Source organism: Suricata suricatta, chromosome 1, assembly GCF_006229205.1.
Source record: "Suricata suricatta isolate VVHF042 chromosome 1, meerkat_22Aug2017_6uvM2_HiC, whole genome shotgun sequence".
NCBI lineage: Eukaryota > Metazoa > Chordata > Mammalia > Carnivora > Herpestidae > Suricata > Suricata suricatta.
Genome location: NC_043700.1, coordinates 6,880,120 through 6,893,962, shown reverse-complemented (window position 1 = coordinate 6,893,962; position 13,843 = coordinate 6,880,120). Strand labels below are relative to the sequence as shown.

General features: G+C 38.8%; 1 protein-coding gene across 1 annotated transcript in view; it reads right to left on the bottom strand.

The window, feature by feature from the left end:
* The window catches only part of WDR17 (WD repeat domain 17), an 82,082-nt gene that overhangs the window by 50,687 nt on the left and 17,552 nt on the right, over positions 1 to 13,843 (bottom strand). The window contains exons 3-5 of the mRNA XM_029934016.1: positions 11,459 to 11,642; positions 7,234 to 7,464; positions 1,418 to 1,669 (exon numbers count right to left, since the gene is read on the bottom strand). Coding sequence (XP_029789876.1) covers positions 1,418 to 1,669; positions 7,234 to 7,464; positions 11,459 to 11,642 — 667 coding nt within the window. The remainder of the gene's footprint in view (positions 1 to 1,417; positions 1,670 to 7,233; positions 7,465 to 11,458; positions 11,643 to 13,843) is intronic.

The following is a 13,843-nucleotide window of genomic DNA, read 5'->3' as shown; positions in this document are numbered from 1 at the left end:
TAGACGTAAGCCACTTTGGAAAACAGTCTGGCAGTTCCTCCAGTGGTTAACTGTAGCTACCATATGACTCACCAACTGCACTCCCACACATGCGCCCAAGAGAATGATAAACATACATCCCCCAAAAATGTGTACACAAATGTTCATCACAGCATTATTTATGGAAGCAAAAGAAAAAAGTGGAACAAGGCAATGGTCTGTCAACTGCTGCACGGATAACAGAATCTGGCACAGCCGCACGACAGACTATTGTCCTCCCATAAAAAGGAATGAACTACTCACGCGCACCACACCATGGATGAACCTCGAAAACTTTATGGTTAAGTCAAGGAAGCCAGACACATATACTGGATGACTCCAGTTCTCTGAAATGTCTAGATTAGGTAAATCCACAGAGACAGAAAGTAGTTTAGCAGTTCTATACACTCCTGTGTGCACTTGGGCGGTTACTGGAGAGTGCCTGCTAAGGCTTCCAGAGTTTACCAGGGGGATGACACAATGTTGTGGAATGAGGCGGTGGTCATGGTGGTGCAACTCTGGGCCTACAGAAATCGCTTTTATTTAAAGTATGTGAATTTTAACTCTGTAACAATGAAAGCATATTCAAAATGTTCATGTCTATCATTAATTATATCCTATGAAATCAAAGGCCATTAAGATGTTTAAGTTTAGACTCCATGGACTTTCATGTGTAATGTAAGTGCTTAAGGATGTGAAGAATTTAATACAGATGCCAGGATAAAGACTGTCTCTTATTTCACATGAAGCAAATATGGGAAGTATTCATACAGTAGCTGAAAGTACTCAGCCTTTCCGGGTTCTCCCTTGGACCCTAAGGAAACAATACAAGAACTAATGACTATTTCAAATGCCCTCTTTTTCCCTCCCTGGTCCATCTTAGATTTACTAATTCTCTCACGATTAGGAAACCAAGAAGGGGCTTTTGTTCAAACCATGGTTGAAATGAGTGAGGTTCAACCTAGGTTGAAACGCATTGGTCCCTCTCAGTACCCATGGTCCCTTGACCATCAAAATCATCGGGGAGGCAAACAAGCTCCCATCCAGGTCAACCATTTTTCTAGTCGGTTCCTTTACTGTCATCCTTGCATGTCTGACATTGTACTGTCTTTGGCTTCTGTATGCACATCGACACAAAATCATGAGTACATGTGTGTGCACATCTAGAACATATTCCAATTTATCATCAGAACCTGGAACACTAGTCCTTAGTTTCATTTTTATCATGTTAATGACATACAATGTAAAAAAAAGTAAACTAGGTATTTACTATAACAAATGATAATATTGGGATATTAATTCATCTTATACAGAGTTAACCAATAAAAAGGAATAATTTCCCTGACTTCACTGAAGAATGTACATATATTTAAGACTCTGGGGAACTGGGTCAACTCACCTCCTGTGACAAACATCCCAGGAGCGCTGGGAGCCCAGGCCAAGCACTGGACAGAAGCTGCCGCGCTGGGAAAAATAAATGTTGTGATGCAATAAAGGGATTCTGAATCCAGTAGGCGGATCCCAAAATGCAAATTAGCCACCAGGAGATAATCAGTAGACAGCGGGTCCCATTCCAGGGCTGTCACTGGGTCCTCTTCATCTGTCCCTTCAAGAGTTTCAGGTCTCAGAACGTGTTTCTGACTTTTATTACCTATTAAAATATAAAGAGATTTTAAACATAATGCTCAAAAGAAAATCATTGGGGGGCACCCGGATGGCTCAGTCGGTTAAGCGTCTGACTTCAGTTTAGGTCATGATCTCACAGTCCACAAGTTCAAGCCCGGTGTCGGACTCTGTGCTGATAGCTCAGAGCCTGGAGCCTGCTTCGGGTTCTGTGTCTCCATCTCTCCGACCCTCCTCTGTTCATGCACCCATGCTTGCTCGCTCTCTCAAAAATAAATAAAATCATTAAAAAAAGAAAACCCCTAATTGCGATCATATTAATTTTCTTTTTGCATAGCACTGACGTCTGGCATTTGTGTGCAGAAGTCACCACGGACACGTGAGTGCAGGAGGAGACGAAAGCCTGAACTGCAATCCCTGGTGCCCTGAGTGCTTCTGTTTGTTACCGAAACGTCAAAGGAAAGGGACACAGACAAATAATACCCAGGATCTTGTCATCAACTACAGTTTGCACTGAGTTACAACGGTGTAGGGACAGGGAAGTGCTTATCCCGAGGAGCACCCTGTTGTGCTTGAAAGCACAGACTTCCCAGCTGGCTGTCTGGGTGTGAGCCTGGATCCACCACTGACCAGCTGTGTTCTCAGTCTAGACAAGAGTCTCTGTGTGCTCAGTCTCTCCATTTGCACGATGGAGGACAGAGCAACACTTAGCTTGCAGAGTTTCGTGAAAGATTAAATGAGTTAGCTGCTTAGAGGGCTACAAACAGCGGGGCGTCTTAGAAGCAGCATGTCGGGATTTACTATCACTCCCTCCTGGCTCATCGGAGCCTCATCGTCATCATAACTCACTCCTGACATCAATGCCAATAAGGCAGCCAGAAAACCAGGGACGTAAAACACGTGGAACTGAACGAAGCGAAGAATGATCCAACAATCCTCTTGTTCCTTCCAAAGTTAGATACAACTGGCGAGAGGGAAAAACGAGCTTCTCCAATTAGCCAGCCTCAGTTCCCAGAAGAACAGCAGCGAAACAACAGAGTCCAGAGCCCACGACCTCAACAGAAAGAGCCGACTCCTCCTGAGTATTATAAACCCTGCACAGGGTGTTTACTAAACCATAACCCAGGTGACAGACTCCATAGCTCTTTCTGGAACATCATCATTGCAGATTGGTTTTCAATGTGCCAGATTATAAAGGCAGAAAAAATAAATTCCTTGGATATATAGCTGTCTGTTGAGTGAACTGAACACTTTACAGTTTCTGGCTTGGGAGTAAATTTGTCAGAATACACCGTTCTTTATCATCTAACAAGGGTAGAATTTTATTGAGAGTTTTTACACATAAAAGCATAGATGGCACATGTGATGTTTTATCAAAATTTATCAAATTTTCGTAATCATCATCAAGAAAAGTTTGGTTCTTCCTGCCCCAAATATGCACCTTGCTAAAGCGCTATTTGATAGAACAAACGGTAATGAATATTAATATAGCTAATCACTGTAAGCCAGAGAGAGGTAGAAAAATGATTAACCTAAGTGGTACTAGCTATTTCTGAAGTAATTTTGCATGTTAATATCAATGGCTTATTAAAAATATTCCAGCATGCAAAAAATGCAAATGTTAAATATCTAAATCATGTTGCTTTAAATCCCCATACTTACAGTCAAAATGATTATGAATTATAGCCATTGATTTCTGTCTAGTACCAACATTTTTATTATAAAAAATGGAAAACTAAATCTGTAAAATTTTACAGCCAGTCATTATAACAAGAGATGGTAATACTTTCATTATTTTGTATGTACTTACGTTACAATTGTTTATGTTCCATTTTATTATATAAGTACCACTCAACCTATGTTGTCAGACTAGGACAGGAGCGTATGACCAGACTCAGTAAGAAGATGAGGTTGATAATTTCTGTATGAAAAAGAAAAACTGGGGCAAAGGAAAATTGGGGCTGAAAAATACAATAATGAGGATAATGTATAATGCACATAGCTGTTCAGATTTTCATTTGGAGACCAGCAGCCCAAGCAAAGAGGAGAGAAATCAAGAAAGGTTACATAACTCTGTGCATAGGCTAAAAATAAAACATAAAGACAAAAATATGTGCTCAGGAGAAGCACAACTTTTCCCAGAACTGACACCAGAAATACATGTCTCCTGTGTTTTCAAAAAGGGAACACAGCATTGCACAGGGACAGTGTCATCAGCATTCCTAAATAAAACCACGCAAATCTGATTAATGCACATGCGTGGAAAAATACCAGTCTATTCAATTAAAACATTTCTATGGCAAGGATTAAAAAAAAATTCCGATGGCCTGGCATTGTCCAAAACTATTATTTACAATAGCTAAAGCAGGGGCACCTGAGTGGCTCAGTGAGTTGAGCATCTGACTTCAGCTCAGGTCATGATCTTGCAGTTCATGGGTTCGAACCCCGCGTCAGGCTCTATGCTGACAGCTCAGAGTCTGGAGTCGGCTTCGGATTCTGTGTCTCCCTTTCTCTCTGCCCCTCCCTTGCACATGCTGTCTCTCTCTCTCTCTCTCAAAAATAAATAAGCCATTAAAAATAATAAAATAGCTAAAGTAGTTTTCTAATGTTTTTGCCCCTAGATTCCTCTGCTCATATGTGGATTTTTACATGATCCAATCCATCATGAAACAGAATAAAGTGGTCCTTTTCAGACCGAAAGGGGAAGACACAAAAGCCAGCTGCGTCAGTTCCATGAGAGAGAAAAAGACAGGACAACAGAGAACCTGAGGTCTTAGTCTCCTGTAAGACCAGGGAGGACATCAATTGCATCTTGTTACATAGAGACAGAACCATCTGTTGTGCCAGTAAGTCATTAGGAAAGTGACCTCCCCTTAGGAAAGGACAAGACCAGTATGAATACTAACAGGCTCAAAGCTTCAAGCTCACAGCACAGAATGTAGTATTAGAACAAGAAGTAGTATTTCCTTCATAAGCCACTGGCTCATGTACGTGCAGCAGGATTAGACCTTTCCTGATGTTTTGCATGTATTCATTGCTATGGAATAAATGAGGTCAACAAGTCTGTACGGGCGGTTACCCATACAGGGAATTGTGTCCCCCCAACAGATGGTGAAGTCGCAACCTGCAAGCATCTGTGAATGTGACTTTCTTTGGAAATGGGGTATTTGCGGACGATAAATTAAAATGAGGCCATTAACGTGGTCCACAATCCAACATGACCGTGTCCTTATAAAAAAGAGAAATTTGGACACAGAGACCCGCACACACACAGGGCGAAACGCCATGTAAACAGTGATGTTATGTCGTCACAAGCTAAGGAACCAGAAAATAAGAGACAGCTGGAACAAAGCCATCCCTAGTGCCTGCAGAGGGCCTGGTGACACCTTGAGTTCTGTGTCCCTGATCTCGAGAATCAAGACACAGTAAGTTTGTTGTTCTAAGCCACCCCGTGTGTGGAATTTGGCGAGAGCAGCCCTTTCAAGTGTGTGGACCCAGAAAAATGTCGTTTGCTGACATGGGTAAAATGCACAAATTACTTTGCTTAATAACTGGAAGATGAGTTATGGGAAAATCATGGCCCCTTCTGCAAGAGACAGGGGTTGGACTGTTGAAATATTATAATTCTAGCCTGACTTAAATCCACAAAAGGAAAGTAGAGGCAAAGGAGGTCTTTACCCCTCCCTCTCCTTTCTAGACCAAAATGAGCATACAACGCCTCAGTGTTTTATATCTTAGAAAGATAATTCACTGTTTCAATGTCTTAGGACTTAAAACCTCCAAGAATGCCTATTAACAACAACAAAAGACTAATAATGATAATAAAGCAAGAAAAGAAAGCCATGGTCAGGGAAAAAGGAGATGGCCACAATGAGAAATTATAAAATATGACTAATGTCTAGAGTGAAATGTGGACCAAAGTGAGCACACACTCCGCAGTATCCTCTTTAGAGTCAGCGACACGGATTCCTCAAAAAGAAAGTATCACAATCGTCATGAAATCTCTGGGTGCAGAGGCGGCTGGGGCAGACGTGGGGAAGTCCCCAGCGGGACTGCAGAGCATCAAGAGGAGGATCCACACAGCCCACGGCCATCTTTACTGTTCCAAAATTACCTCCCAAGTCCTGAGGAAGACTGCCATCAACCAAGATCACAGGAGGGAAAAGACAGGGTATGCGCCAGATCGAAAGAGAGAAAGTCTGAATCAGGTCACTTAACTGTGACCTAGTGACCAGCTACAAAACAGAATTTTCTCCCAAAGGACAGAACAGACTGGATGGAGGCGTCAGACAATAAATCCAAATGAAGCAAAAACCAACCTGGATGCCTTCCGCCTGGATGCCTCCCCATCCCGACCTAAAACAAACAGCTAAGACTCCCCCCAGGTTAAATTAGTATACCCAGAAGGAAAAGAGGACGTGCACAAGGAGAAGAGAAGGGAGTTGGTAAAGAAGCATAAGTATATTTATTTGTTATCTTTAAAAAGTGAGTATCAGGGCCACCTGGGTCGCTCAGTTAGTTAGGCATCTGACTTTGGCTCAGGTCATGTTCTTACGGTTCTTGAGTTCAAGCCCCACATTAGGCTCTGTGCTGACAGACAGCTCAGAGCCTGAAGCCTGCTTTGGATTCTGTGTCTCCCTCTCTCTGCTCCTCCCCTGCTCATGCTCATGCTTTCTCCTTCTCTTAAAAATAAATAAACATTAAACATTATTTTAAAAGTGAATGTCAGATCCTGTTGGAAATATATTTGAGATAAAATGGCCCCAATATATCAATGTTTAATGTCACATTTTTTAACTTTAGAAGGATTATTCCTTTAAGAAATATTTATTTTAACTTTCATGATGTCTTCAGTTCAATTTCAAGTTTTTTCTTCTATTAATTTGAGGTAAGTTGAATGTAACATGCTTTGTAAATGTAGCAATCCTAACCCTGAAAAGCACTTTCATCCATCTATCTAGCAAATCAGGAGTCATGTTTATTAACAGAGACACCAGATGGCTAAAAGGATCTTTCTCAATGGTAGCCATTCTTATTTATGAGTGGAGAGCGATTCAAGTAAGCTTTAAAATTTTTCATTACACAATTTATTGCTGTTTAAATTTAAAAAATAAACATAATTTAATTTCTCAGACCCCTTCATTCAGCCAGATTGGTTAACTAGTGGGGGGCTCCAGAGAGTTTTTGTTCCTTTTTATCTCAGGTTCAAGGCCTTTGCTAAGGGGCTGCAGCATCACAATGGTATTTTACAAGCAGGTGGAAAGTATTTTTGAGTCGTATTAGTAAGTCATCATATATTTCTGCCGTATGTCCTTATTCATTCAGGCCATTTTCTAGGTAAATGGGCAGAAATGAACAACTGAATCAAAAAAATAAAATCATGGGGGCAAATGACAAGATTTACACTAAGGCCAAGTCCAATGTGCACAGAGGAGTTAAATCTATTAAAGTAACACTTCATGGTGCTGGATTATATTTGCACAACTGCTATTTTACAACTAAAATATTGCTGACCTTGGCTGTATGTTGTGTAGAAAAGAAATTATAAGTCAAGAGAAATAAGCCTTAAGTTTATTAAAATTAAATTCTTACCTGGTTGGAAAATTGACAGACTTCCATCGATATGACCGAACACAACCTTGCCCCTTTTCTGGGTGTGCCATCTAAATACACAGACGTCAGACAAGAAGCTGTGAGCCTCCTTGTGCACAGTCACCCCGCTCTCAGGTCCCGAGATGGTCCAAAGGAACAGCGGGCCTCTGTGGGAGACAAACGCCACTGTGTCACCTGCATTCCAGCACCAGCTGAGAGAGGCAGGCACCCCTGGAATAAACAAAATATAGACATGTCACAGATACGTCATAGACACGTGTGGAAGAAGACCACACCATGAAATACTATTTCATGATATACTAGTATTTCATTTCACACAATGAAATACTATTTGCATTGTGCACTCTTAGAAGAACTTAAAATAGCACAATAGGCTTGTTATAAAAGAATATGACCTTCCAAGTTGGAAACTGGATGTATAAAGTAACCCCAAAGACTACAGGCAACATATGTAGGATGCTTCCAAAATGGAAAAATACCTAGTTAGGGTAGGAACTACTAATATGATAACATGCTTCATATATTCAGGCATTCATAGAGGTTTTATTTTTCCAGAAACTATGTATTCAAGCATTAAATTCTTATTGAGCTTTTGTGTAGCAGACCTGCTGTAGGCATTCTAGTCGTACAAGTTAGTATGGGATACTTACAGGATCTTAAACACCAGATATAAATATAAAATCCTGAGAAGATAAGGATCAAATGTATGAATGAATGCCACTCTAACGGTTTAAGAACAATAAGATTAATGGTATAGGGGCACCTGGGTGGCTCAATCAGTTGAGGGTGCAATTCTTGATTTCAGCTCAGGTGATGATCCCAGGGTCATGGAATTGAGCCCCGTGTCGGGCTCCATGCTGAACGTGGAGCCTACTTAAAAGTCTACTCTTTCTCCCTCTGACCCTCTCCCCTACTCACACACACTCTAAAATAAAAACTAAATAAATAAAATTTAAAATTAATGCCACAATCTATGAAATAGAAATTGTATCCTCCTCAACATTAGTGTAATCAAATGAGTCCTATATAAAGTAAATGTTATGTTAAATTTATGACTCAAGACTGAAATTATAAATCTCTCAACACAGATGTTTTAAACAGCTGAGTCAGAATCAGCAAACTGAATATGCGTATCACGTCACTTGGAATTAGGGCCCAGGAATCTATTTGTAACAAGGTTCTCCAAATGATTTTGATGTGTAGAAAGGTGTGTGAACCACTGGGCTACTGTCCTGCAAAGACACTAGATTTGAATTATACTTTGAGAGCAGTAGAGTTTCATATGTGGGATGAGCAGCATGTCCGAGGAAAAGGAAATGGAGTGAATCAACACACCGTTGGAAGTGGTTCATGGACGTAAACTCCATGTGTGTCCACAGTCCTTACTGCTCCAAAGGGCAGAAACTGGAGGCCTAATGCCTACTTTGGGGCCTGTCATAAAATGGGAACTCCATAAATACTTCTAGAAGGAATGAATGAGTACATGAATAAGGCCAGTAAAAGCTAATGTGGTTCAGGATACATCGACAGAAGGAGAATTTCCCAATAAGGAGTAAGAGAATGGGTCAAACCACCACAGCGCACTTGGAGAAAGCCACTAGAAAGCTGGCTCTCTGAATGTATTTCAAGAGACGCAGCAAGAAAGAGAAGGGACCAGAAACAATGTCACGCAGTTAAAACAAAAAACAGTTCTGTAGTGGCGTAGTATATGCCAGTACTTCTAAGAGCTCTATAGAATAACAACTCGTTTATTTCTCCTCATACTCTGAGCTGGACAGGTAGTACTATTATCCAATGTTACTGTGTTTGGTGGTTTTGCTTCTTTTTTCCTGGATGGATCTTACTGTGATTTTTTTCAAGTTGATGGTAATTTTAACATTTTACATTTACATAAACTAATATTTGCATTCCTTTAAGTGTATTTTTTGAATATTGTGGAACACAGAATGATGAAATAAAAAATAGAGAGGCAAGTTCAGCTGCTGTATGTGCAAATTCTAATACAATTTTTTAAGTTGATTTAATGGAAACTTATACTTTGCTTAAGCCAGATTCTGAAAAGAATCTAATGTATTTCAAAGGTAAATATTTACAATGCAAATGACCAAAAATATTCATAATATTTTTGTAGATAAAATCATAAAGCTTTCAACCTTCAAATTAAGAAGGTATTTAGAAATGGCAAGAGGAACTTACTGTTAAGTCTCTGAAAATTTTCAAAAGAAGGAAAATGTGTTAGGAAAGGAAAAGGAAAAATATGTATAAGTGGTCAAAACTGTTACCACAGCTATTTAGTAACTGTACAGATGTTGATGAAAAAGTCACTTATTTGTATCCTCTCTGGCAAGAGAAGCCTGATGCCCACAGCTAATGGATAAAATACTCTTCTATCATGAATGGAGGTGATGCGTATGGTGTTTGGTGACAAATACAAACCTGCAGATAAGCTAGGTGATAATACAGTAATTCATCGACTAATCTGTTCCTATTTAGAAATGTTAGGGGTGCCTGGGTGGCTCAGTCCGTTAGGTGTCTGATGACTTCAGTTCAGGTCATAATCTCATGGTTCATGAGTTTGAGCCCCACATCAGGCTCTGTGCTGACAGCTCAGAGCTTGGAGCCTGCTTCAGATTCTGTATCTCCCTCTCTCTCTGCCCTTCCCCTGCTCATGCTCTCTCTCTCTCTCAAAGAAAATAAACATTAAAAAAAATTTTTTTAAATGTTATTATGCAGGTTTAGCCTGGATAGATTTTGTGTGGCAACTTTACAAAAACAGTGACATCATATCACATTTAAAGGAGGGTTTATTGTGTTATTTAAAATTAATCTCATATAAAGCTGAATTTAAAGTGGTGAGAACTTCCACTACTGACCAATATGAACAATACTGGAAAAAGCTGTGGGAAGTTTGGCTGGTAGACAAACAGGTATGAACAGGTATGATGAGGAAAATATTAAAAATCTTGTTTGAGGCTATCAATTGCTGTTTATACATCACAAAGGCTTGTACCAAAAGTATTTTGGTTTTTCCTCATTGAGGTATTGAAAACCTTATGGTAAACTGTTACAATAATGGAAGCTCACTGAATGGCTGACTTTAAAAAAAAATTGCTCAGAGATTGGAGCAAACTACACACTATCTAATACTGAAGCCCAAGTGGAAATAATAAGCAGGTGATATGAACTGAGGAATGAGATTCACACTTTTCTAGTTGAAAAATTAATCCGGTTTGGCAAATATTTTCTTAAGATGAAAGTCCTATAACAAAAGTGGTTTGTTTTACTGGTATTTTCAGCATTCCTAATGACTTAAGTTTGAAAAGACAAGGAAAAAGCAATATACTAAATACTTTGAGCATAACCTTTGGCATTATTATTAATCTTGGAAGCAAGATTTAAATATAACAGCCTATGAATTCTCACCATTGTTGTTACACACTGAAAAGACCGTTATAAAGAAACTGAACTGTCCCATCCCAGCTTTCTATCTCAAAGTGATACCCAGTCATTGTTAGAGACACAATTAAACAACTAGAACATATCCAGTAGCAGTTCTCAAAACCGTAATTAGTAAGTAAACTACCCTCGGTGTTCACAATGAGATTGGATTATTATAACATCTAACAAAGAAAAATGATTACTTCACGTCATCATTATTATGCGGTATCATGCTAGCTAGAAAGAGTGTAATAATATTCAATTCACTAAGTCCTACTTGTGTGAACTAGGACTTTCCACTATGACCCAATTAAAAATAAAGGAAAGAAACAAGCTCATCAGGGCAGCGACTACATGACTAACACAGTGCTTGCATGTTTCAGATTGGCTAGAATCATGATTGGCATTATGGCTAGAATAATGAACTGGCTAGGCCAGGTGTCTCATTAATAAAATCTTACCAATTATTACTTTTATATTTACTGGGGGAATTTTATTGTATTTAAATACTGATGAAATCATTTGGTATTGACTATGTTTTTAACTGATTGGTGTACTAAGCGCAAGTACTTCATGAGATTTTGCTTCACTTTTACACATATGTATACACACAATGAGTCATGATGTGAAATGTATTTCTTATACAGACTAGCAGAAGGAAGTCTGAAAAACAGTACTTTAAACCTCAGCTCATTTAAATAAGATACTTTGCTTACTGAAATAAAAATATCTCGTTCCATAAAATAAATCCCAGTTATAAATATACCTTTTGTATTGTCGAGCTTAGCAATGACTTTTTGTTCCGCAACATTCCAAATGATCACTAAATTCTCGATACTGCCACTTGCAAACAGATCAGGGTTATGTGGACACCAAGAGATAGCTGTGATTGTTTTTTTGTGTTCAGACATGATTGCATGGAGTTTGAATTCGTTATAACGGTGATCCAACTAAAAGAAATATATAAATAAAACATTTCAGGGCTTTTTTAGATCATACACTTTTCATTAATAATCAAATTAGTTTTAAAGGGCTACATACATAAAAATTAGTATTCCTAATAACATGACATGAACATATTTCAAACCTTGGTCTCCTTTCAAATGTCAAGTGTATTCAATCGGCAGAAGGAAATCTCTTTTTTTTAAGTTTTTACTTGAATTCCACTTAGCTAACATAGTTATGTTAATTTCAGGTGTACAATATAGTAATCCAACGCTTCCATACATCACCTGGTGCTCACCACAGAAGTACATCCTTAATCCCCAACACTTACTTCACCCATCCCCCACCTTTCTCTCCGCCATTAGTTTATAGTTAAGGTTGTTTCTTGATTTGCCTCCCTCTCTCTTATTTTTTCCCTTTGCTTGTTTTGTTTCTTAAATTCCACATATGAGTGAAATCATATGTCATGTGTCTTTCTCTGACTGACTTATTTTGCCTGGCATAATACTCTCTAGTTCCATCCATGTTGTTGCAAATGCCAAGATTTCATTCTTTTTTATGGCTGAATAACAGTGCGTTGTATGTACATTCTCCTTCTTTATCCATTCATCAATCAATGCACACTTGGTCTGCTTCCATATCTTGGCTATTGTAAACAATGCCACTGTAAACAAAGGGGTGCGTGTATCCCTTTGAATTAGTGTTCTCACTAGCTTTGGGTAAATATCCAATAATGTAGTTGGTGGATCATAGGGCTCTGCACTGACAGTGTGGAGCCTGCTTGGGATTCTCTCCCTCTCTTTGCCCCTCTCCTACACATACACTCTCTCTCAAAAGAATAAACTTTGAAAAAATAGATGAATGGATACAGAAGATGTGATTGACATATATATGTATATATATATATAATGGAATATATGTATATCATTCATAAAAAAATAATGAAATCTTGCCATCTGTAATGACACAGTTGCAGATAGATGGTATGATGCTAAGTAAAGTAAGTCAGAGAAAGACAAATATCACATGATTTCACTTATATGTGGAATCTAAAATCAAAACAGACAACAAACAAACAGAAAAGCAGGCTCCTAAATACAGAAAGCAAACTGCTGGTTGCCAGAAGGGAGTTGGGTAGGGAGATGGGCGAAACGGATAAAGGGGATTAAGAGGTACAAACTTCCAGTTATAACAGAACTCATGGGGATGAAAAGTACGGCATAGTGAACACACTAACACTGTAATAACACTGTATGGTGACATATGTTGACTATACTCATGATCACGACCATAAGTAATGTATAAAATTATTGAATCAATATGTCATACACCCGAAACTAACATAACATTGAACATAAATTACACTTCAATAAAAATACTAGGTTAAACAAACCACCTGCTCATTGTTACATTATTAAGATGTCTAAAGTCTGCAGAGCAATGGTGTCACTGGACCTGTTTTATGTGATTGCTTTTTGGATGGGGAATTATGCTGTGTTCTTATGTGAGTAGACAAAAGAAATAGCCTAATTTTCCTAGTTCCTTTGTAAAATGTGCCATCAATCAGTGCATTTTTCTTTGCTGTCTTTTTCAACATGTTTGGGATTATACCATACGGCCATTTTGTTGTCCTTGGCTTTTCCTTTTCACATATAATGAACTTTTCGAAGTGTTATTGGAGAGTGTTCCAAATCATTAGTTTATTAACTACTGATTACACCAAGCCTTCTTCAACCTCATACATGCACTAAAATCCTGACCACAACACACCCTTCAACGCCCTACATCATGAAGCTCGGCTATATTGCCGGGCTCATTTGCTATCACGCTCTTGCTTGTTCGCTCTGACCTTGTTTCTCTGTTACAGCAAAATCATGTCTGCTTTAAGCCTGTTTGCTGTTCCCTGGGCCTTGAATGCTCTCCCCATCAGTCTGCTCAGGGTATTCATTCTTTCCCGTTCAAGTCTCAGTTCACAAACGCCTCTTCACAGAGGTATCTTCTGCTCACACTATCTAAATAAATTTATACACCCACTCCCATGCCAAAACCTGTCCCCTGTCTGTATCCTTTTTTTTAAATTGAGATATAATTGACATGTAATATTAGTTTCAGGTATACAACATAATGATTCAACATTTGTATATACTGCTAAGTGATCACACACAGAAGGCTAGCTAACGATCACCATGCATAATTTCTTTTTTTG